Raw genomic sequence first — 26,142 nt, 5'->3', positions numbered from 1 at the left:
TTGCATTGGAAAAGGCCTCCAGAGCATCGAGTCCAGCCTGGGAGCGAACAGCTGCGCCAACCAGACCTGGCACTGAGTGCCAAGTGCAGTCTTTCCTTAAACAGCCCCAGGAACGACAACACCACCTCTCTAGGGAGCACTTTCCAGTGTTTGTTCAATCATCTTTGCTGTGAAGAAATTCCTCCTAATGTCCAACCCCAACCACCCCTGGCACAGCCTAGGGCGATGTCTTCTTGTGCTGTCACTTGTTACCTGTGAGAAGAGCCCGACCCTCCCCTGGCCTCAGGCTCCTCTCAGGGCTCTGCAGAGAGCGCTCAGGTCACAACCGAGCCTCCTTTGCTCCAGGCTGAGCACCCCCAGCCCCATCAGCTGCTCCGCTCAGGGCTTGGGCTCCAGAGCCTTCCCCAGCTCCACTGCCCTTCTCTGGACTCACTCCAGCTCCTCAATGCCCTTCCTGAATTGAGGGGCCCAGAACTGTTCACAGTTGTGGCCTCACCAGGGTGAGTACAGTGCCCTGCCCTGGTCCTGCTGGCCACACCGTTTCTGATGCAGGCCAGGACTTGTCTTCTTGGCCACCTGGGAACACACTGCCTCATGTTCAGGTCCCTTTTCCTGTCTTTGAGGTTCCTTCCAGCCCAAACCAATTTGTGATTCTGTTGAGAGCCATGGGAAAAACCAAGTCACCCACTTGAAGGGTGACATTGCTAGGCTGAGGGACTCAAGCCTTTATACAGAGTTTGCCAGGAATTATTGGCCAAGCCTAGAAAGAAATGAAGCCATTTGTAATCCTTTCTAGATGTCCCTTAGACAGCTTTTGTTCCTTGCTTGAAAATGAGGAACATGTGCTTTGCCCGTGACTTCCACTTAATCACCACCTGCACGTGGAATTGTCATTTGTATTCCTGGGGAGTCTCTGTGGGATTTTCACCAAATGCTATAAATTCTTGGCTTGAAAAAACAAGTCCCTCCTGTGCAGTGAGGCATTCATTCATGCCTTTTTCTCCCTTGCCAAAGCCAGCAGATCCTGACATCAAATGAGAGAGATGGACCCTTAAAACTGAAGAGGAGTTGCTTTTTCTATTATGGAATTAAGAAGAAATAAGTGTCAGTAGAAAATTTCAGAGGGAAATCATACAGCTGTGGCTACAAGCTGGAAGAATGTTCTTTGCAATAGCAGTTTGAATAGATGCAATTTGGACAACATTCTCTCAAACTGAAGAAAAGTTTGTTACAATAGTTGAGACTAAAATGAAGAATGTCTGTCTAAGAGTTTTTCCCATGTGGATTAACACAAAAACCCCAAATGTTAATGATGTCATGCAGAAAGAATGTCAAGATGTATCACGAAGGGCAAATTGTGCAAATTTGGTGGCCTCCTATAACAGAGTCACAGCAGTGGTGGGTGAGGGATGAGTGACTGATGTCACCTACTTGGTCTTGTGTGAAGCATTTGACACGGTCCTGCATGACATCCATGTCTCTAAACTAGAGAGGTGTGGATTTGGTGGATGAACCACTTGGTGAATGAGGAACAAAGGAATTGGCTGGATGATTGCACTCAAAGAGTAGTGGTCAAGAGCTCAATGTTCCAGTGTAGAGCAGTGACAAGTGGTGCTCCTCAGGGGTCAGTCTTGGGACCAGCATTGTTTAGTGTTTTTGTTGGTGGCATGGGCAGTGGGATCAAGTGCACCCTCAGCACTGTCCACTCCAAGCTGTGTGGGGTCAGCAAGCTGGATGGGAAGGGATGCCATCCACAAGGATCTGGACAGGCTTGAGAGGTGAGGCTGTGCAAACCTCATGAAGTTCAGCAAGGCCAAGTGCCAGATCCTGCACCTGGGCTGGGGCAAACCCAAACATGAATACAGGGAATAAGAAGGGACACTTGCAGGTGTTGATGGATAAGAAGCTCCCCCTGAGGCAGCAATGTGTGCTCACAGCCCAGAAAACAAACCACATCCTGGGCTGCATCAAAAGCAGAATGGCCAGCAGGTTGAGGGAGATGATTTTGCCCTCCTACTCTGCTCTGGTGAGACCCCACCTGGAGTGCTGTGCCCAGCTCTGGAGCACTGCATCCAGCTCTGGAGCCCCAGCACAAGAAAGACATGGACCTGTTGGAGTGAGCCCAGAGGAGGCCCACAAAGATGATTAGAGGCTGGAACACCTCCTTGTCTTTGGAGAGAAGTTGGGGTTGTTCAACCTAGAGAAGAGAAGAATCTGAAAAGATCTTAAAGTGCCTAAAGGAAGCTTACAAGAAATCTGGAGAGGGACTTTTACATTGGACATATAGTGACAGGATGGGGTAATGGCTTTAAACTGAAAGATGGCAGGTTTACATTAGATATAAGAAAGAAATTCCTTACTGAACTTGCCCTCATGAAAAAGACAATACAAAAGTAATTGGAATAAAAGCATGGCAGGTTTCAGGGCTACTGTCATCACAGATAAGATATGAGTAATTTTCCTGTAAACATCAGTCTTGTAGAGACAGAATATTTTGGTGGATGGAACTAGGTCTGGAAATAAAAAAATCTTGATTGCTGTTTTCAATAGCTTCCTTCATGGCTGGCCACGTCATTAAATTCTTTTCTGTGTGGCCAGTTTCTCCATGAGATACTGCTGGCTAGGCATCTTTGTGTTATAGTTAAGTTGCTAAATGAAGTGCTAATTGTTATAATCCTTTGATGTCATTACTGTGGAATATACAGCCAACTCGTTATTGTTCTGTATAAAGGGCAGTTCAGGACTGTGCAAATAAGAGATAAAAAAGGATGGAGAATGCATTAGAGCAAGAGCTGTGGAAGGAGAGCAGAGACAAACAGCTCCATTAGGTCAATGCACAGAGTGGCTTCCTGTCACACCAGTTTCTGAATGGATTACAGGGCTAAGTGTGGTTTGGACCTGAGTAGACCCCATGCATCCAAATGCAGGAAAGTAAATAAACCTTCTGGTAACAGGAAGGCATATACAGAGATACAGAGACAAGAGCAGTTGTTTCCTTCCCAGTCCATGCCCTCCCTGGGGGTCCTGACACCTGCTCCAGTGTCTTTGGGACACAAATATTAGGATTGTTCACTCAAAAGGTGTCACAGCTATTGAAGTAGAATCTCCAGTCCTTTTTTTTTTTTCCTCTCCAAAATACTGTAGAGCCAGCAGCAGTTCACACTTCTCCACTGTGTTCTTGAAAGGAATCACTCCCTTCACTCTTCACTTCCTTCACTCTTTTGAAGAGTTAAGGAAGGCATTAATGCTAAATCATTTCTTGCTAGTGCTCCACTGGAATTGAAAGTAAAATTTACTCTGACTTTAGTGAGAGAAAATGTAGTCAGTGAATCCTTGTCTTTTCCACAAAGAGTACCAGCTGTGATACTCAGGACTCTACTTTCTGTGGTCGGGACTGACGCCAGCTAGGAACAGGACTGTGACAATCAAGTGATTTTGCATATACTACGAAAAGTCTTTAGATAATCATAATTTGGATCAAATTAGAACGAAAAATCTACTGGAAAAAGATCACATGGGACATCAGCAATCCCCTGAGGAGCCAGATGCAGCCCAAATAGTTTAACATAAAAATCTACCCATCACAAAAGAAACAGAAGGTAAACAATGCAGTGTGCCACATATGAAAATTAATACATTTGGGCTCATCCTCCCCTTTCTGTGCCAGAAATTAATATGACCAAATACTCTCTTACCACAGCTGTGTCTACATGAACCAATGGTGCTGTGGAACAAAGATACAGTGTCACAAGTTTTTAAACAGAATTAGAATGGCAGCTGTATGAAAAAATGAGGGTGAATCAATGATTCCTAAATGGAAAAAGTCAAAATTAGTAGGGGGAAGAAAAATATCTTTGTATTTCCAAAAGAGCAGTATAAACAAAGCAGAAAATTTCAAATCACAATAAATGGAGCAGACAGGGATTTCACAAGCCTTTGTTGATTTTATGCAAGTTTCTGAAATAGAAGAATCTCAAAAAAAGTGATTTCTTAAGTTTTATTCCATTTGTAAAGAGACAGATTTTGGTACATTGAATGCACATGAAATAGTGAAATAATTATGCAAATGATCCTGTGTTTGGTACCATTATGAGTTATCCTCTTAAAAAAAGAGCTATTTCCCAAGTTCCCAACTTGCAGTCAAGACATGGCTAATGTGTCTATTCAGGCCCAGAAGCAGAAAACACACCAGGTTTCAGAGCTGTGACATTAATATTCATGTGACACTTTGTTTTCTGGATTTTGGTTCTGCATTAATTGTTCCCCCTCTGAAGTCCTCCAGGTTTGGGGGGGTCTATCTGAAACAAATACACTGTTTCAGCAATAGGAGACCCTTGGTTAGATAAATTGGGCTTTTTAACAAATAGAATGCTATATGTGTCATTCTTACCTAGAAGTTTAACTTAGGCAAGTGTAACTTCGTTATTCATTGCCATTATGTTCTACATTATCATCTGATTTCTTAGAAAAAACAAAACCACACCCTCAAGAAACACCTCCTTCCAGTCCCTGTTCCTTGCTCAAAGCCCTTTAAATGATGCCAAGATTCTTTTGTCTTTTGTGGTTTTAAATGTTATGTAGCTTGTCTGCAATGGAAATAAAGTCATCAAAGAAACATTTTTATACTGTTCCTTAACTCCTCTGTATTTGAGTAGAGGTGCCTTACTCTGAGAAAGTTTTCTCATTCCCCATCCTTATTTTTCCAGGTAAATGTTGAACCACCTTTACAGGCAAGTACTCCAATCTAAAATTTAACCAGTCAGCACAGAAAATTGTTATATGTAACTCAGTCTCTGCAGGCCCATCTCAGTGACAGCCCACCCAACATGGGCCACAAGCCTTCCTAGTCTGCATCCAGCTCCAAAAAGTGTCCACGGTAAGAACAGCACAGGAGCAGTTACCACCTTAAAAAATGAAAGCAGGAACCACAACATGAGGACAAAAGGCCAAGTTTTCAAACTCCTGTTCAAAGCACCCTTTGGTTCATGTGGTGTGACATGGTTTAGTTTCACACAAGGCAAAATTTTCTAGCTGCAAACATCATCTACCATACAGAAACTGTTCCATGGTGGACAATGCTTGCATGACGTGCCCAGCAATCCTGGTGAGTCCCTACATGCACCTGGTACATTTACCAGTGCTCCCCTCCTTGATTGTGGATGTGTTGCTCTAAGTCTGAGCAGAAGATTCACATGGTACCTACCCTTCAGTAATCCAAAGCCATTGAAACAAGGAGTGTTCTTCCTACATTAAGAGAGTTTAGGCCAGACCCTTTGCTAGCTTCTATTTTTCCCAGATGTGACCAGTGAACATCAGACCTCCAGGAGAGCGGGAGGTGGCCTGCTGTTTGTTGACACAGGTATAATTTTTCTCAAGGGACTAATTCTCACAGAAAATGACAGACCAACTTCCATGTGGGTATAAAAGAGGTGCTGTGAAGTAGGAAAGCCTCCTTCAAAAGATCAGACTCACTTTCCATAACCCATTACATTTGCACCTTCCTTGGTTAGGGTCAAGGTACTTGCTTGGGCAGCTCTTGGCCCAGCCTGCTCCTCTTGGAGGAGTGAGCTGCACAGAGAAGAGAAGAGAAGAGAAGAGAAGAGAAGAGAAGAGAAGAGAAGAGAAGAGAAGAGAAGAGAAGAGAAGAGAAGAGAAGAGAAGAGAAGAGAAGAGAAGAGAAGAGAAGAGAAGAGAAGAGAAGAGAAGAGAAGAGAAGAGAAGAGAAGAGAAGAGAAGAGAAGAGAAGAGAAGAGAAGAGAAGAGAAGAGAAGAGAAGAGAAGGGGCCTTGCTCAGGCTGGGGCCAGCACCCTGCAAGGGTGACATCTAAAAATTTGCAACAGTAGGATTTAGCCTAGGGATATCTTTGCTGTTTATTCAATTTACCTAGTACAATACAGAGCTCATTCTGACAGAAAAAGATTGACCCAGGTTATATATAAAGATCACTTTGCAATTCGTTCCTGTGGCAATTTTTAGACTTTTTACTCATAGATTTCTGAACATCTCATTTTAGTCTGTTTTAATTCACACTGAGGTGATGACATGGTAAGTGTTATGAGATGTTGGCAACTTTTCATTTCTGTGCCTGAAATTAGAGTCTAGAAGGAGTGAAGGGTGTCTCAGATTTGTTGTGACTTGTATCATCATCATGCAGTCGCATCAATCAAATCATGTCCATTTATGAAAAGAGAGTTCATGAACACAAAAACCAAAAGTAAAATAAAAAGTACCCCAGAGATTATGTGTTTCTTGACCTCTTTATGATCTGGTGAACTAATTGTGAGCCTGAAAATTTATTCATTGTTTCCAATTACATTACCTGGTCTAGTCAAATATTCTTCCCAAAGAAATGCCATTGCTTTCATTTATTTTGTTATTGGAAGAATCTACCAATTTAGGATTGCTATGTTTTGCAAATCCTTCATAATTTCTATTTGATATATAATGGTATTGCAAATATAGATTTTCTTTATAATCTTAACCCTGGAAATATTTTAAGTCCCCAGAGTCAGCGAGTTTCTGACTACAAAATCTGCAGACGAGCTAAAATCCATCTCAGATTATGGTCCCACGTTTGAAAGGTGAGGCATGGTCAGATATGTGAGGTTTCTAGAAAAAGCCAAATCATCTGTTCTTGTTTTTTAAACTTGTTATTGGCATAAACTTTAAAAAATATCTATACTTAAACCAGCCTGTTTTAACTTTATGTTTTGTTTGAAATAATCTAATTAGGAAATTATGGGTCTCAGTTTTCTACTGCATTAAAACTTTTGAGCTTCATGATTAACAAAACTGGCAATAGATAACAGTATAAGCAACTTTAAATATATTTTGGTTAAATGAGTTCAGGATACATTTTCCTGAAACAAATTTGGCCATGTTCAGTACGGCATTACATGTAAACGTCTGGAAAAATCGCCGTGTTTTTCCAAGCAGGAGGCATGAGATTTCTATAATCCATAGCCCCCACCACAGTATTAATTAGCATGGCTCACTAACCAGGGACATAATATTTGTAAATGAAACTCTAGAAGGGCATCAGTAAGGAACAGGATGTTGAAGCCAAATGGAAAACATGAACCAATAAAAAGGCTGAACTAGCTAGAAGTGCAAGCTCAGCCTTTGAAGTTAGTTCAAGTACTGCATGCTTTAATTTTGGTGTAATCTTATGATGGAGGTACAAACAAGAACTCAGAAACAGATTTTGTAACATTTGGCCCAATTGTAGATGAATCAGTTTGTTGATGGTTACCAACAATTGCACAGCCAGAGAAGCTGTGGTCTTTGTTAAACTAGATTGAATAATTGGCTTCAGTGGGAGTTTCGGGTGCAGAGCAAATGAAGTGTCACAGCCCTTGACTCTCGTAAGATTCCTTAGCAGAGGTTAAGCTTTTGCCTTCAGAACAACCTGAATATGGATTCAGAGAACATGAGTCCCTCAAGGGTTCATCTACTCACTCCCCTGCCCCAGTATGGGTCTGAACATATTTAGTCATTCCTGGCAGATGTGCATTCCTTATCTGTTTTAAGAGCCCCTCTGATGACAATAAGGATACCAAAAGCTCTCTGGGCAATGCTTAACTGTTGTCTCAGAACACAATCTTTGATTAGTACTACATTACCTTGGCAAGCCCAACTAAACCTATGTATTTCTTTGTTTTGGTTTGTTATTTTTTTAATGCACTTTCATGTGGAACTCCAGTGACAAAGCTGTGCTTTTCTGGTGTTTCACTCAAAAAAAAAAAAATCACTGTTTTTTTCCTTTGGACAGCTTTCTGAAGGCCTACTATTGCCAGGTGCTGAGCATCTCTGGAGACATGAATTAAGAGAACGAGTTTCAATACATTCAGCAAATTACAGGATCAGGCAGCCAGGAGTTAAGATGATCTTTGAACTCGAAAGTCATAACTGGAAAATGAACATAATCATACAAACTCTCCTTTTTTAGATCAAGCACTCACTTCATTAGCTTGAAAATAGTAAATAATTTATTGTAGTCTTTAGTGAATAGCCCAACACATGCTGTTAATTACTTTCTCATTTGGGAGAAGAAACACAGCAAAAGTTAATTTTTTTCCTGCATATGCTTTCTAGAAGAACTCCCCAAAAATGCATTTATTTCTCTTTTCAGCAGCCATGCAGACCTCTGGAAGGAGCCATATTCCTCAACAAAGCAAGTGTAATGGCTCTATTTCTCAAATGCAATAGACACAAACATAGCATTGAAACAAAGACTTTAATTTCAAAAAAATAACACAGAGGAAAATGGTTGAAATATTGTATAAGGAAAAATATATATATACAACAAACTTAAGCCCTATGCAATTATGATGGTTAAAGAGTTTACCAAAGAAGGTAATTTTATGCATTTGTTGGACTCTGTGTGTGTATATATATATATATATATAAATATATATACATATATGCACATATGCACGCATATGCACATACAAATCAGCAAGGGTGTAAATTATTCTAGAGATGTGATAGATTCAATTCCCAAAGTACCATTTTCAGGAATAAGTGGTATCCAAGCCAATCAGAATCTGGGGTTTACAAACCCAGTGCTGGGTTGGGTCTTGCAGCTGGGATGAAATCCATTGAGTTGTCTATGGATGAAAACTACTAAGACTGCTATAAGCTTGTTGGTTGCATTTACTGAGCTATAGTCACCATGGCCTATTGTAGTGAATAATTCCCGGGAAATCTCTGTATTTACTCACTTAGTCAGATGGGGAATATTGCATAAGCCATTGTGTGCCTGTGCATTCCTTGAGTGTGATGCTGTGGTCTTTTTCTTGCTTGCCGTGTCATTTGTTTCATTTAACTGTCTCATTAATGGCAAAATTGCTTTGCTTTGTTCAGAAATCCTATTCTGAGAAGCAAGTATTACTTTCTTCTTTAACTTCTTGCCAACAAAATATTTTCAAATGCATGTGGTACAGAGGAATTGTACAAGATAGTTTGAGAGCAAAAAGAAGTATCTAAAATTAAAAGCACAAATCCACTTACTACATTCCCATTTTTCCTTTGACATGAAATGAAATCTTAACGTGAGAAGTGCACACAGTTCATCAGCATACTCTGAGCAAATTCATAATTAACATGTGGATTGAGCAAAGCTGTTGTCAACACTTTCACATATGTTACCATGAAACTAAAATATTTTAATTAGTAGAGAAATAGAGGAAAATCCAAGTAAATACAGCCTGTGCTTGACATAAAAATTAGCTTGACTCTATGAGTATTAAAAATAAGAGACTCTCATCTCTACCTTAAGTATCCTTACTATACTAGGACAGCTTAGTGAGTCCTGCATAATTCGAATCTGCTCCAGTGCTCTGATAAAATAATTACTTGACAGAGGAGTGTCCACTGTGGTCATTGTGCAAATGCTTTACTAAATCATTGGTAGAAATAAAAATGTGTGAGTTCTATGGCAGGTAGGTAGAAAGTGTAGACTTTGGTGTTTTGTAATAATCCCATTTGCTGGACTGACAGAACCTTTTTTTGAAGGCTACATTATAAGAGGAGAAAATAAAAGAAAACTATGTAGCAGTACCATGTGGCTTCTGATTTGGGAACTACAATTTAGCCTATTAGACATGGACCTGTTCCAAAAGTGCACATTCAGACAATCATGCATGAAGGAGTTAGAAACACAGATGTGAATTATGACTCCCTGAAATCCTAGGAGTTATCAAAATTAGGTGGGTGTGAACTGTAAGTACAGATCCAGAGCTAAAATTTTTGTTCAAACCTGTCTTTCCCTAACATTTTTACAGCAACTATTGAATGTATTAAAACCAACAATGTTACATAAGCTTAAAAAAAATACCAGTTAACCCCATCTTAGCTGTATTCAGACATGATTCACAATGGCTGGCTAAAAACATTTCTATAAAAAGGTAGTAACAAAAATCACCAGTTGAATGTAATGGGACAGTTTAAATAGGTCAAATTTAAGCCAAATTACTGCAGCTCAAATGGCCACATGCAGCTTCACAGTGATCATTTTGACCCAGCATTTAACATTAGAAACATAAATAATTTAAGGGTTTTCTTTTCTGAGTTTGGGTCAGAACTTCGAAATGTCTGTTCTCTCTTCAGTCCTTTTTACACACACATGCTAAATCAACATTTTTGACTAGAGCAATGGTGTTGGTTGGGACTGGGGCTGGCCATTTCACAAGCATACAAGAAGTAGAGGATGGAAAATGTACCTGGAATACTGAATTGGGCTAAAGGCACAGAAGGAGCAATGAAGGAGCACCTGCCATTTTTCAGTGCTCTCAACAGCAGGAAACTGAGGGGCCCAAATAGATGCAAATATCCAGTTCATTGATGCTTTTATCTGTAGATTTCATTGCCGCAGGTTTCCCTTTTTTAAGTCAAACATATTTGCAAAGTGAATCACAATTATTCTTCTTATGTAAATGATGTAGAAGGTGTGGCACAAATCAGTCTGGCCTTGGCCACCCCATACTGTATAGTAAAAGAAACTGGGTCTGCTCCACCACTACTGTATCTGCAAAACATCTCTCCCCACTGCTAATCTCAATATCTGATGACTAAAAACCAGATTTTCACACCTTGAAGGAGTCAAATGAACCCACAGTTAGTGGTCCAAGACAGTTCCCCATTAACAGGACTTTAAGAAATAGCCATTAAAAAGGGATCATGAGGAGTACAGAGGCAATGGCAGAGCAGCCTTGCACAGACTCAAAGGAAAAAGCATTCTGCCCCTTTTAACTGGTCTGGTCATGGCTACTACCACTCCTGTAACTGACAGAAGTGTGCACCTTAGTAACATAATGCAGCACTATGTAGTTTCAGGAATTCATCTCATGGTCTGATATTTTATGTCATGCAGCAGCAGAAGAGAAATCAAAGCAAAATGTTTAAAACTCCTTCTGAAGCACAAAATCACAGCTTGTGTTGATGGCAAAAGTATTTGAATGAGCAATTTTGGGACTGCACTCTCAAAAATGATAAATTGCTTTAATAAATATACCAGCAATATCGGAGGTCTGATAAGAAAAAGGTGAAATACACAGTAATAGCATCTTAATGTAAATATTTATGAATTTAGATTACATCTTTAAAAATCCAAATCAATCGTTCTACTATTATTGTCCACTAATTGGGAGTAAACATCAAAAGTAAGCCTGAATGAGTATGATTGCATTGTGTATTTTAACACCACTAGAGCATACATCTATCCAGAAGTTTTCTAGGTTTGCAAGTTTCTGGAAAAGAGAATTGGTTTTATTGTCTGTAACAGCAAGCTTCCTAGAGAACTGTTGTTCTGCTGTAGAGACTTTTGAGTGTCACAAAGTATAAGTATTCAAAATAAACAAGGAATAAATTTTAATTGTCTGAAGGGAGAGGTGCTAGGGTTGTTGAGAAAAACTTTTCTAGCTCTTTAAAACAGCTGAGCTCACATAGGTGGTAAATCAGCAACCTGAGAGAACAGATCTCAAGAGCAAGACAAAAAGATACCAGTACAAGTGTTCTGAAGTTACATAGAATCACCATTCAGAGTAGTAATGCTTAGTCAGTACTCAGACTCCCTGCTGGAACTGGTCCCTTGGGATGAGACTTAAACCACTATTTCATTTCTGGTGTATCACCAAATAGCAATTCTAGGGTATCTGCCATTGCATTAGATTAGATCCAGTAACCCAGAAATTTAAGGGTCCCTGTCTCTTCATGTATTCTCTGTTCAATTGCCCAGTATTTCTTTAAAATTGGCACATAAAATGAAAATGATGATATGCCATGTAGTTCTAGCATTACTGATACATGTGATCCTTCTCAGTTGCGTCCTGAAGACATGGCCTTGGCACTAAAACAGCGCATGTGTGTCTACATACACCCAGATGTTTCAGCTGCCACAGAGACAGAACAGCAAACTAGATTGAGAGTAAACTTCAGTTTGCAGCACTTGGTGTGAATAGGGCCAGTTTGAAAAATTCTATTCACTTATTAAGTACTTCTTTTTAAGTTTCATTAACATGTATGGTGTTAATGAACACAACTGTCTGGGACAGTCATTTTTTGCATGAGGTAAATTTGCTGGTAAATTTTTGTTCACTAGTTGGCAAGGCTGGAACATTCACAAGGAGTTTTAGTATTTGTAACAAATATCTGGAAAATATTTTTAATTTTTTAAGTAATCCAAGTATCTGGATAATATTTTTAATTTTTTAAGTAATCCAAATATTAATCATGTCAGAACTACAAGCATAAGATAATCAATGTCTACATGTTACTTAACTGCCTCAAAATTCCATGAAGGCAAGAATACAGCAACACAAACAGCCTGCCATGCTCCAGCATTTGGTTGCGTGCACTGTACTGACCACAGCAGTAGAAAGTGGCCTTCCATGTGCTTTTCTAGGGTGACATACATCACTGCATTTATGGCACTTCATGATTCTTTGCCTTTCACATTAATGACTGGTAGGCCACACAGTACCATATGTGCTTTGCTCACTACAAGATGCTGCATTCCAACCTCCTCAGATGTATTGAATATTAAAGTTTACTGCATTTGTGAAATTTAGGAAAACATGAAAAGCAGGGAAAGAATTTTGTGTTTTATTCCCTTGTAGCTTCCACCAAAAACATATTTTTCAGGTAACTCAACACAGAACGAGTGCAGACAAGCATGAAGCAAACTCTGAACCATGGGCAAAGCAGGAACTGAACCAATGATCTCCCTTGCTCCTCCTGTAAGAATATATGATCAAGGCAACTACATCCATAAAAGAAAGTGTATTTATTCCCTGCCAGCCTGTCTCCAGCAGGAGACAGTCCCATCCCTAACTCAGGGCTAATCCTCAGGAACAGCTCACTGGAGCTTGATCAGCCTTTCTTTTACATGCGTTACACACATGTGGGGGAGAATGGAGCCAACAGCTTTGTGGCTGGGGACTGGTTTTTAAAGAGGTCTGAAGAATGTGGAGAGGTCTAGTATCATCCTGTCTCTTGCCTAGTAGTTATTTTTCCCCCGCCCCCTTTTAATTTCTCAATTAATCCTTGGTCCTTAGTCCCCACATCAACTGTGCCCCAAGTCTTTTTAAAACTTCTTAGAAGTAGGGAGAGCTACACAAGAGCAACCCTCTGTTGACTAATGCCTTGGGACTATTGATATTGTATAGAAGGTCACAATCCCATCTGTGTCCTGATCAATTTTAAGCCTTTCTTGTGGATCAAAAGTCAGAAGTGAGACAGAAGGTGAACTTTGGAACAGGAATCAGACTGAGCTGGGAGGAAACAACAAGAGCATTTGCCTCTATAATAACTCAGAGACCTCATGAGTTATCCTTGATGAACAGAAGTTGTGTGAATTGCATAGTGATAGCACAGTGTCCCAAAACACTCTGCTTCAGGGCTGTCAGTTCAAGGCAGTGTTTTACTTATTCATTAGATCAGGCACTGAAGAACTGGGTTTGATTATAAGATGTTTAAGGTGGAGACTACCTAGTAGTTTGCACCATGCATAGTTTGGTGTAATCCTACTGCAATTTGAGCCTCAAGGTGTATTATTAAATCATAAACACAAGAGCCAGTGTCACAATCAGGTTGAAATGGAACACATTAGAACATGTTTATTTTCTACCCTTGATCCCCTGGTTCTTAATAATATTCTAAGTCATCATCTTTACTCTGGAATTTTAAGAACAAACCTTGCAAGCACATTACATTTGTGTCTCCTGGCATCTCCATTGAATGTCTCTGTATTCCCTTCCTCAGAGATATTTTAATGTGCCTGAAAAGGTAACAAAATGTCATTGCTGTGTTCAGCCAGTTGAAATAATCAGAACAGTTCTTCAATAAATGCATCAGGTCAAATTGGGGAAATCAATTTATTGCAAATTAGAATAAATCATTACTAATTCAGGTAGTGGGGGAGAGAGGGAAAGAAAATAAGAACATATACACACTTAGAGAAAATACTTTTCCTCCACGTTTCCCAGGTTCAAGTTCACTCCGAGCACCTCTCCTGCCCTCCTTGTAACCACCACTGGTTGCACTCTGTCCCTTTGGTGAGGCACTGAGAAGTTCCTTCTTCCTACTCACTATTTTCCTCTGCTGCAGCATCAATCCTTCACAGGCTGCAGGGAATATCTGCTCCACCACAGAGCACCTCCTCCTCTTCCTCACCTTTCTCCTTAACCTCTTCCTCTTACACCTTCACCTCTGCTCTTGGTGTTCCCTCTGTTATCACTCCTTTTATTTTTTCCTCCACTCTCTGGCTTTCTTTGCTCTTTCTGAAATGTGTTTCCCCAAGGTGCCCCCATCTTGGCTGAGGGATCAGCCATGTCCTATGCTGGGTCCTTGGAGGAAAGTGGGACTGGCTGTGCCCAGCACAAGGCAGCCCTGGCCTTCCTCACAAGCCTCCTGCTGCCAGCCTTGCCACCTATCCCCAACAGACCAGGTGTTACCTATCAGATAGTGTCACCTATCCCCAGACCTGCTCTGTTACAAAGTGGAGAGAAGATGCCCCATCAAGAGCATTCATGGTCTTGGGTAGCTGTCTCACCCTACCAGCAGAGTGGTCAGATCACTATAGGATAGCTGGCAGGCAAATTTCCAGAGGCATTAGAGAGTGGGCTGCAACTGAGCCTGGTGGAAGAGACCTCACAGGACCTTAACTTTCTCATTGTGTTAGTCTGTACCACAGCCTGGTGCCTGGCAGGAATGCAGTTCTCCAGTCTGGAATAGCCAGGGCAGGCCAGAACTGGCTGGGCTGGGCTGGGCTGGGCTGGGCTGGGCTGGGCTGGGCTGGGCTGGAGCAAGGGGGGCAGGTGCCCTGTGGGCCCAGCTGGAGGTTCCTCAGTCACAGAGCAGGAGCAGAGGCCCTGCACCAGGACTCCACCGGGAGCAGAACAGTGGTGAGAAGGCAAAGGTGTGTGGAATACAGGCACAGCTGTGAGGTGCAGGAGGCCCCAGGTAGATGGATTACTTTAACTGCAGCTGTAGAACATGGTAAGAGGGCAGAAAGAGAATGGGAGGGAAGACCAAGGAATGCTGCAGTTTTCTCTGAAGTCATTTTCAGAAAATGCTGCCACAGGAAGATTATTTTCAGACACTTGAAATTTTAGGAGGACTAATGAGGGCAGGACACCAAGTTGCCTAAAATAGCAGTGCCAAGTACAGAATTAGAAGAGGAAGGAGGAGCAGAGAAGGAAAGCAGCAATATTCCAAGTCCTATTAACTTTCATAAGTCCACCTAACTTCAACATAGGCTAAAAAACACCAAAAAAACCCCAAACCTCTAGAGGATTCTTCCTTCTAGGAATTTAGGCCTTGAAGCAAAATCTGGGTTTCTGTCTTTATCAATTTTTTTTTGCTGTCCCACTTCTTTCTCTCAGTCTAATATTTAATTGGCTTTGGCAGAGGTGATCTATTGCTAGTTCTGTGTCAGGTTCTTGACAGTAACTTCAGAGGGTCTGAGATTTCTCCAGTCATCTCATGTTCCTATTTAAAAAATCTTAACTAGAAAGCTTAGATAACCTAATTTCAGAGACTGCCATTTTGCAACAAAATTCCATCTGGTGAACATTAGATCCGCTAACCATGGCTGACGTGAAAAATAAGCTTGTTTTCATATGGAGGCTGTACAGCTTCAGTTAAACATGATTTGGAGCAGGATAACTTGCTACTAATGACTATCAGCACTGGCAGCAGGAAAACTGGCTTTTAAGAATTCACATTTCAAAGCACACTTGTTGTCAGTCTGGTACTCACTTCCTGCTTCTTGGGAAGATTCAGAATTTAGGCTTTGTAGGAATGGTGGCTTTTACAAAACTTTCAGGCTTCCGGGAGGACATAGACAAGTAACCTGCATTTGGAAAAAAAAATTAAAATTATGTGAAACTGAAGGAACTGAATATTACATAGAGCTATTGCTAGCCCTACTACTAAATGGCTATTTTTAATAAATAAACAAGTCATAATATCCTTGGCAAAGACCTACAAGGATAGTCACAGCTGAAGCAAGGATGAAGCAATGCCTCCAAAAACATACTGACAGAGAACATACTGTGAGAAACATACTGTGAGAAAGAGGTTTCAGTATCTGCTTGAATGTAAGCTGATGAAGCACAAGAAGCCAGGGAGGTGAAATGTGTATGTGATTGTCATGTCACTGCAGAATGAAGAAATGGCTTTATTCCTCTCTGCAGCAGGACCTGTGCTGTAAAGGCAGTGCAAAGATACCCTGCAACTTTTTCTTTCTTAGCAAATATACCTCTCATGAGTACAGCCCAGACAGCAACTCCCCTACAGACAGCAAAAGAGATGCAGAGGTTTCTGTACACAACTGAGAAGAAGAGCGAGCAGTCCTTGTACTGCAAGGACACAAGTACACCTATGGTCTAAGTTTGTCCTGCTAAACTACAGAGCTTGGTTAATAACCTGCAGGGAGTGATGATGATGAGGTTTTCTGCAGATCTTCTTGCTTTTTGATGAGTATTCTTTCCTGCTCCAAGGCTTCTATGTACTTGGAATAGGACCAGGAAGCCTGCAAGAACCATCAAAAACCATCAGCCTCCAGGTCATATCACTGTAGTTTCTGATCCATTTCAACAGTAAGATAAAAAACTTGTTTATGTTATATTCCTATTACTGGATAATTACAAATATTAAGAAGATTTTTTTTAAATTACAATATTGGAATAATGGGAGAAAGAGTATACCTGTAAATAAGTAAATCTCAAAACACCATGATTTAAGCAAGTTTGACAGATACAATGTTTATATTTATTCTTCATCCCTAGTCTGAGTATTATTCTCTCTCCGTTCTTCTTCAAAAGCAAAGCAGCAGATCTTTACCCTCCCAAAATATCATTTGTGCTATCAAGGACTTAATTTTATCTCTGTGTTACACCCTTAGTCCTCCCCTTGGACTATGATTGCTCTGTTTGACATAAACCCAAACCAGCAACTGATTTGTGGGGTGGAGAGGAAATACATATAAGAAAAGCTGTTTCTAGCTTATGTCCTTTCACTGAACATCTGTGAGCCTCACAGCTCCTTCTGCCTGCCCTCTCCAGCAGAATGCTGCTACCACTAGGGGCAGATCAACTGGAGATGCCATCCTTTCCTTTTCTAGGGATAAAATACTGCTTTTAAAGAAAACAACCACAGTTCAGATTGCATGTAAATAATAGGTTGCTCTTCCAAAACAGGATGAGAACTGCACTTTTATTTGGCCTGGTTTTTATCTTATGGCATGAGAAGTTTGGAGCCAATTTTTCATATCATGATTCAGTAAGAACTTCTATCACCTTCCTATTGTAGGAAGGGGCTTGCAGAAGGAAGAAGAAACTGCCCTTTAAAATATTGTTTATTAAGCCCTCTTCTTGAGGGTTTAAATGTATACCAGGGATGTATTGGCTTGCTCAACTCACTTTTTTTTTAAATAGGTATGAGCAAAAGTAAAAAGGTCCACTTAAGGGTAAGAGTGTAAGCTTATCTATACAATTCACACTGTGATTTCAGATTTTGGGGGTATTTCACAGTACCTTTTTTCTATATTCTGCTCTTCACTACCATAATGCCATGGGAAGAGCTCTATGGAATACAAGCAGTGGCCAAAGTGCGATTTACTCCTGATTCTCATTAAATATCTGTGCTTATGTGGTTGCACAGGTTCCCTGTTATGTTCTGGCAATGCCAACTCAGCCATGAATGATCCCTTGATACGCCCAATGTAGCCTGTTTTTCCCATTTCCAGGTAAAATAACTGTTACCTTTTCACTACTAATTTGATACATTGTCAGAGTTGTTATGGAAGAAGTCTTGAAGTGGTTTTCAAATACCTAGATTTTCAAATACCTAGATTTTCTAAAGGAATTCAGCTTCAGTTTTTGGCATATGACCAGAACAGGACTCTAGCCTAAACCAAATTCTTTCAGGATATGAATTTCACAAATAATGAAAAGCTTCTTATTCCAGAACTGAACTACCTTTTCTTCAATTTATCTTTAAATATAGATTCTTTATTTAATCCATACACCGTAAGACCTTAACATTCAGTTAGCTGTTAATACTACTCAGAACCTATATCTTAAAAAAAAATTAATAAAGAACAAAAAAAAAATCACCTGTAAGACAGGTAAACTTAAAACAGCAAAGCTAATTGTAGAGGAATGAACAGTTATTGAAGAACCATCTGACAGCAGTATTCAAAACCAAACTCCCCCTTCCCCTTTTCCCAAGATTATTTTATCTCTCTTGAATTACAACTGTAGGAACATGTATTATTTACCTTCCTTCCAGGTCCTTCTATAGGTGCTAAAGCTGTTGATGATCTTCTCTTAACATCAAGCTCATCTAGCAAAACACTCTTTGGCAGTTGAGTCAAGGGCTTAAGCTGAGTCAGGGGCTCAGGCTGAGTCAAGGACTTGAACTGAGTCAAGGACTTGGGTTGGGTCAAGAACTTGGGTTGAGTCAAGGACTTGGGTTGAATCAAGGACTTAAGTTGAGCGAAATTAATGAGTTTTTTCCCCACTTCTTTACCCTGCAAAAAAACTTATAATTAGATGTGAACAATAGTTACAGAGCTAAAGTAAAAAGCAAAATCTGAGGAACAAAAAATTGTCATTGGAAATGAGATAGTGTCATTTGCAGTAATGTTTTGTAATGCTTAGCTTCATAATTCATCGTGCTGAGCATATTTTAAAGTAGCAGCTGCTTTTTTAAAGCATTTCTTTGTTCTAGTTCATGTTTCCTGTCCTCTACACTCCTACAGACCATCTTTTTTTCAGATTCAATATCTGCTCCAAAATATAGCTAGGTGACAGGGCAGATCTGCAACAGAACATATTTTAAGGACAGAGAGGACATTGTGAACCTCTAATTTGGCCTCAAGTATAAACATAGAATGTAGGATTTGTCATGATTAATTATAGCTTGGTCCAGTAGCTGTGTATGAACTACAAGTATACAAGTTAGGAAAACAGACAATGTACAATCTACAGAGAAGAACAAGGCATTGTAACCCTTGGCAAACTGCTCTGGTGATTAACTGTTTGTCATTTTCATGTTGGTTTGTTTCACCTTTGCACGTTCTGTTTGATGATCCCAAGACTCTTCATAAACATCAATCAATGTTCATATTTGACATCACAAAGAGCTCTCTCCAAGAGCTGAGTAATATAACCCTCCCATGTTCCAAGAGAGAAAGTGAAGGGAAAAAAAGGGATCAAATTGTTCCCAAAGTCACTTAGTAAGTCCCTGAAAGATCTGGAAAAGGATCACTCTGTCTCATTTCCTTGCTCCCAAAGTGCCTTTTCCTTTGTCATAATTCCCACTGTCCTGTGAACCCATCAGCTGTAAGAGTGACTTTTGGGTACAGAGCTGCCCAGGCAGTGTGATGCTGATTTTCTCTGCAGAAACAGGCTCAGTAGCTTCTGTGGCACACTCATTTGGTGGAATGGGGATGCCAATGCAAACACAGAGACATTGTGAATATGACTGCACTGCAGTTTATGTTTACTGGCTCTCTCAATGAGAATGGTGAGTTAAGCAAGGTCTTTAAAAATGACTTCTCATAATAAATTAAGCAATGTTATAGTGGATTTAGATCCCATGCCATTACACCACTTACTAACAAATAAGCTTATTGCTAAGAGACATAGCAGAAACACAGAAAAGGAAAATAATGTTGATGGCTTTCTTTGCTAAGGACATGGAAGGAGTATGTACAAATCTAAAATGTAAGTTAAAACTAAAAATTTAAAGCTATTTTGTGCACTTGAAAGCAAAAAAATCCAAAATCTATTTTGGAGATAAAATGCAATCATGTATACCACAAAATACTAGTACTGGCATCAAGGCAGTCTGAAAGAAGTGACATATATTTGGAAGTATGTGGATGTGCATCTAGCAGTTAACAAAGGAAAAAGTCCATTGCCAGGATGAGTTCTACTCTTTGGTAGAGTTTGCCCTTTAAATAACAAATAGGCACACAAAAAAAATATTGAGATAGTCAAACAATACCAAGTAATGCATCATTGCTCAGTGAAAAGCTCCTTGTCTGCCCATTTTTTCCACTATACTACATGAAAGTCCAACTCTTATTTGTTCAGTTCTAAAACTGAGGTGAGCACAGGTAGATTCAGTGCCCCAGGGACACATGTGTAAAGGAAGAAGAAAGCAAATTCCTCCCCTAGGAGTATGATCGCTCTGTTTGACATAAACTCAAAATAGCAACTGATCTGTGGGGTGGAGAGGAGATATATATATAAAAAGCTGTTTCTAACCCTTGCCAGAGCTTTGCTCTTGTTCAATGAGCCTGGTGGGGCAGAGGAAGATAGTCCTTCTTTTCATTGCCAAGAAATCATCACCTTCCACAAGCCAACAAGTGAACCTGCTGTTGCTCATGTTAGATGAAACTTATCAGTATCCTTCAGGGATACTGCATCATTTGAATTATGCTGTCACCAAGAGGACAGAAATCTCAAGATTTCTCAGGCAAGAGAACAGGAAATGGCAAATTCTTTAAACAATAACAGAAAGAAAAAAGGATTTTTACTATATTGGAAAAAATTATGTGTTGCACCCATTCTTTTAAGAGATTTTAAAAGGTAACTGGTTTACAGATCCTTTTTTTTTTTTTTGGTGAGGAGAAGAATAGTCTACAAACTGTTTACAAAGCTGCATTCTCTGCTTGTCATTTTCTAAAATTCCTTACTCTATTTCTCTGCTTAGAAGCATAATTCCTTGTTCCCATTTGCTCTCCATAAAAGCTAGGCTTTTGCCCTCCTGCCTAATATTTCTTCTTTATTCCTTGATCTTGATCAGAAATCTCATAGACAGGCAACAAACAGATGGAAAATAAGTCTGTGAAAATGAAAAAGTTTGTTACTTTGAAATATTGCATTCTTGCACTATAAGTATTGCCAATGGCCTTGGCAGACATATATATATGGAGACATTGTGCTTTGGAGAAAGTAAGATGAGTTATTGGATTTTAGACTTCCCTTGACATTGCTGTGGTGGCCTTGAGTAATGCTTCACTGGTCCTCAGCTTTCACGTGCATAAAGAAGAATAACAATGCATATATGTTCTTATGGGCCTATGTATCTGTCCAGATACCAGTGTGGTTCATATCACATGGAACATCTCCACACATCTACATGGTATTTAGAATACGTCAAGGTCTCTGTAATGCTACTTATTATAGTTTGCAAGTCCAGTAATTTCTCTGTCCTTAAAAGAATGTTCTCTCCTCAAAGCTTGCCAAACAATTGTATTTAATAAAAAATAAACTTTTTCAAAGCCTATAATCAATAGAAAAAGAAGTCCATTATATTTTAATTTTAAAAATCCAAGAAAAACAATTTTACAAACAAGCATTCCATTGTAGAGGTCACAGTTTGTTAATGTGCTGGAACTGTCTGGAAACTTGCTGTGAACAGTCTAACAATTTCACTTTCAAAGCTGAGAAATATTCAAGCAAAGGCAAAGATTATGCAAATTAATTACCACATAAATATTTTTTTTTAAACAATGTGCAGGATTTTCAAATGGTCCTTCTGGAAAATAGATATGAAACCAATTTTGGTTTGGGTTTGGTTTGATTTCAGTTGTGGTCCAGAACATAAATTCTAGTATAAGACAATATATCATGAAAGTGCAAACAGGTCTGCAGTAGCCCACAGTACACACGGACTGTACACAGATGTATTGTTCTTAATTCTTCTTTGCTTCTTCTTTGCTTTTCTCCTGGCACAAAAGGTGACTAAAATACATTTTTCCTCTGGTTAATGAAAGGAGTATTCCATTGAATCACCTGCTTCAACTCAAACATATGTATATGTATTGGCAGGATTGGGAAGTAATCACCTCAGGACTGGGTTGAGTGTAAAGCTTGAAATCTAACAAGGTTAGGTAGCTATGGACCAGGCTGAGAAAGAGATATTTTATTTGATGTATCTTTTCTCATGTTATTCAGTTCATCAGTGGTCACCTGAAACTTTATGAGCCTTACCTTTGCTGTTATCCCTTCCATCTTTTGTGTATCTTTTTCCTTTTTTTTCTCCAAGGAAGTTAGAATTTTGTCACTCTCTGGATTGCTTTGGAATTTACAAAATTCTGGCCAAAATTTAAACAGAAGAGCAAAAATACTCATCTGCGCAGGAAGAAAATAAAGTCAATCTTGACCGTATTAAGGAAACAGTTGACTGTAAAATAAAATGCAGAATGAGATAACTATTTTTTTTGAACACACAGCCTTGTTCCTCCCACGTACTCTGTCCTGACATTTCAGCCCAGCTTTGCTCAGCACATGCTTTTCATCAGTGTGTTTATTACTGGTGAGAAATCTTCCTAGAACACAGTTAAAAGGCATTTTCTTTTTTTATATTTCCCTAAACAATTGTTTGCATTAATGAAAACATCCATCACTTTTTACAAGTATTCTTGATAAAATATACACCAGTAGAATTGCTTTTGCACCACTGTTCTGCTCAAGTATTTCAAATATTCAGTTCATTAGGAATGGGCTTTTTTTCCTCTCCTTAAGAGAAAGGAAATACTTTTTTGCCTCTGGAAAGGCTCTTAAACCACATTACAGATCTATGAGCAAATCTTGGATAATTTTTAAATGATATAATCTCTCACAGGGTCGTTTTTGAACTAGAATAAGAAAAACAATTTTAGAAAAGCAAACAGAGGGGCTCAGTGAATTCTGTTGCTGCACGTACTAAGGCTCACATTTTTCAATTTATTTAGATGTTTAATTTGCATTGAGAAACTTGGCTTCAAAGCAGCCAAGCATGCTCACTGCTTCTGGCTCAAGAGGCTTGAAAGTGACATGTGAGCCACTGTCGGGTTCCAGTCACAGCTTTTTGGCCTAGTTCTTCCTTTGGTTTTGTGCCACATTTCTGGAGTTCACTGGGTTTTACACAGGCTGAAATGAGACTTCTCTTTCTCTTAGGACCTATATGAACCCTTTTCTCTGACAAATTATCCATCTCTTGTCATCCAAACACTTTATGAACTCACAGTTGATGTCTAAAGGTGTCAGTGGGAATTTAATAGGAAAAGAACAACAACTACTTTTCTTGGACTTAGAAGATAAGACAAGGCAGTATCAAGGGATAAGAAAATAGTAAGTCTGTAGTAAAGGTTCCAAAATTGCTATTCAACCTGATTAATAGAAAGATCAGAGAGAAAATTTTCTACAGCCATTTAATACACACTTTCTGTAATAGGGAGGGAAAGACATTCAGCAAGTTAAGCTGTCTTTGTGCTTGACTCACATCTGCATTTTTCATAAAACTTGAAAACCACAGACTTTCTAACTACAAATTACTTCTGTGACATTAACCAAGTGGTAAAGAACAAGCAATTAAGAACATAGACAGAATTCATTTCTACTGCTAGAATTCGTAACACAGACCTGGATATACCTTTCCAGGATCAGCTAGCTGTCAGAGATTTTCTTTATTGAGCAGGATAAATCTGAAACTCTCTTCCATCTCCACCTTACAGTCATTGAAATATATGACTACAGCTTTCTCCTTCAAGCCCAGGCTTGTGTGTGGAGTCCTAACTGCCACATAAGCAATGAAGACTGTTCTTAAAATCAGGCACTCAGTCTCTGGCCGGACCTATCACTCGGCTTCTTACCTGTGCCTCTCTAAAAATGTAAGGTCCTAGTTCTTTCCTGTGCTCCACAATCTTCTTTGCTTGTTCAGGTGGGATGTCAATCTGCAAAGCTGGGGGTATGGCAGAATTAATAAAGCAGTCAATAATAGCTGTGATCTTTCTCTGAACTATGGCATCATCACAATGAGAATGGCACAAGTCCTGAAAGATAAAAAATACCATTTTCAGTCAATGGAGAGAGACACAGGCAAGAACTTTTACAGGGCACCAGTCATCAAAGAGCAATGGTCAAACAAAAATAATTATACAATAAATTCCTTCAGTATGCAAGGCAAAATTCTTTTGGTAAATGTGCATGGTCAAAACCATACTTCAGACATGCATGAGGCTTCTGGTTTGCAAATGCAGATACATAGCAATCATTGCTTTTAGGTGATAATTTCTGCCTGCATGTTTGGATATAACAGCATAGATTTTAAATGCATTACTGGCAAATAGACATTTCTGAAAAGAGAAACACATCTACAAGTGTGAAAGGCACTGATTTTCACAATGAGCCTGCTATGACTTGCATAGCCATGGCAAATACAAGATAAAGAAATGCTTTAAGTGCTCCAACAAAAGAGGGGAAATACTTAGAGGGTACAAGATGTTCTAACTAGGAGTGTTGTCACAAGAGGGGACAATTGTCAGCTACCAGTACAATCTTCCATTTATTGAAATCTTCTACTTTCACCATTCATTAAGATTTTCTAGTTTGAAATAACTCTGTACACTATAGAATACAAAACAAACCTGAACTTACAGGAGTGAGATGTCAAAGGAACACTGGGGTTTTCTATTTTTTTAATGTGATCCTATTGTTCTTGTAAAACCTGTTATTGCTGCGTTTTGACACCCTGACGATGCCACCATTGGACTTTGACATGAAGGAAAAATAATTCAAAGAGTGTCCTTCCAACACTTTGAAACATGAACTTTCCTTTTATCTATATATTTCAAGAAATTAATATGACACAATGACCACTCAAGAGTTGTCAGGAAGAGAGCTCTTTAAATGAAGAATCTGAATTTAGTTTTGGCATAGAAGGCTACATATTGACTTTGCAAAGAAATTAAAACCATGAATTTTAAACAGAAATGTGGTATGTGAAAGAGTTGGCTTGCTTTGTTATGAATATTTTTAGTTTTGGGAAGGAAAAAAAAAATTATAACAACTATAATAAAGAAATTAAGGCAATGCAAAAACATAAATATATCCTTAGTATATATATAATGGCTTTCTTTGCTCATCTAGCACAGAAGGCAGAGAGCTGTAGTATGAGGGAAGACAAACAAGCCATATGATATGAAGAGAGTTGAGACCGAGCATAGATAACCAGATGGAAATGATCCACAGAGTTATGTTTCTTCATATTTGTTTAAAAAAAAAAAATCTTGGTTTTGGATTGTCCCAAGATGTGCCTCCAGCCTGATGGGTTATGGGAGCAATGCAGTCACTGACAGCTAAAGGGAGTTCAGTCTAAACTGATGGCATGATAGGGCTCAGACAATACAAGTATGCACTGTGCAAAGCGCTGCCCACGCCTTTGGCAATATTCCTGCAGCTCAGCCTGACCCACAACACTCCTACTACTCCAGCCCTTTGCTTCTACAAAGAGCATCAACTGCCAACCATGACATTGCATGCATGGAGAAATCTGGTCAGATTCTACTTTTTCTGGATAACAAGACAAATAAATTAACATAAATGCAGGAAAGGGGGTGGAACAAAAAACAATGAAGGCTTTCTTCAGAGAGCAGTTCTACAAAGAAAAGAATTAAGAGCACGCTCCACATTAATTTGCAGAAAGTTTCCATGTCCTCCATAACGTAGTAACGAAGAGTCACAAGAATCAACAAAACTTCAAATATCTAAAAAAGGATTTGTGTCATGGAACACCAGGTACCTTCATATCAGAGTTTTAATCTAAGGTAATCACTCTGTAACCATGAGAGAGACAGCAGCACCCCCAGAGAGCATTTCAGCCAGTGATCTCCTTGCCTGGAGATCAGAACCTTTGTGGGGAAGAGAGATTGTCCCCTGGAAACAGGAGGAGCTTCACCTTCTAATGCAGACATCAAATTCAAATTCATAAAATTAAACAGTGAAAGTACACCCACATGCCTGCAGCAGATCTCCAAGTGCTACTGCAACAGCAACTGTGTTTACAGCCCAGTTTCTGAGCATGTTAGCTAATCTCATGCTCCCTGCCTCCCATGTGCACATAGGCTATGTTCAGGAGCCCAGAAGAGGTTCTGCACTCTGGTAGCACTTTTGCATCAGGAATATCCCAGAGGCAAAAGGAATGAGGAATACATGAAAGATCTGTGGTGATCCTGCATTCAGTCCAGGATATTCCTAGGAGGCTGCAGTGTGTCTTAAAGTTTCACTCCAGACATTTTCTATTGTATTTCAACCCACACAAGCAATTTCACAAAACTACATATATACGGGAAGGGATGTAAT

General features: G+C 39.5%; 1 protein-coding gene across 3 annotated transcripts in view; it reads right to left on the bottom strand.

The window, feature by feature from the left end:
- Nucleotides 1-13,591: 13,591 nt before the first annotated feature.
- The window catches only part of RGS22 (regulator of G protein signaling 22), a 60,198-nt gene continuing 47,647 nt past the window's right edge, over nucleotides 13,592-26,142 (bottom strand). For all 3 annotated transcript variants that reach the window (XM_077187509.1, XM_077187510.1, XM_077187515.1), the window contains 6 exons: nucleotides 23,655-23,834; nucleotides 22,012-22,152; nucleotides 18,285-18,536; nucleotides 16,430-16,535; nucleotides 15,761-15,854; nucleotides 13,592-13,778 (listed from right to left, as the gene is read on the bottom strand). In XM_077187509.1, the coding sequence (XP_077043624.1) occupies nucleotides 15,781-15,854; nucleotides 16,430-16,535; nucleotides 18,285-18,536; nucleotides 22,012-22,152; nucleotides 23,655-23,834 (753 nt within the window). In that variant the 3' untranslated portion in view covers nucleotides 13,592-13,778; nucleotides 15,761-15,780. The remainder of the gene's footprint in view (nucleotides 13,779-15,760; nucleotides 15,855-16,429; nucleotides 16,536-18,284; nucleotides 18,537-22,011; nucleotides 22,153-23,654; nucleotides 23,835-26,142) is intronic.

The sequence above is a fragment of the Agelaius phoeniceus genome, chromosome 1 (genome assembly GCF_051311805.1).
Source record: "Agelaius phoeniceus isolate bAgePho1 chromosome 1, bAgePho1.hap1, whole genome shotgun sequence".
Taxonomy (NCBI): domain Eukaryota; kingdom Metazoa; phylum Chordata; class Aves; order Passeriformes; family Icteridae; genus Agelaius; species Agelaius phoeniceus.
Note: the sequence above shows the minus strand (reverse complement) of the source record. Positions and strands in the feature narration are given on the sequence as shown.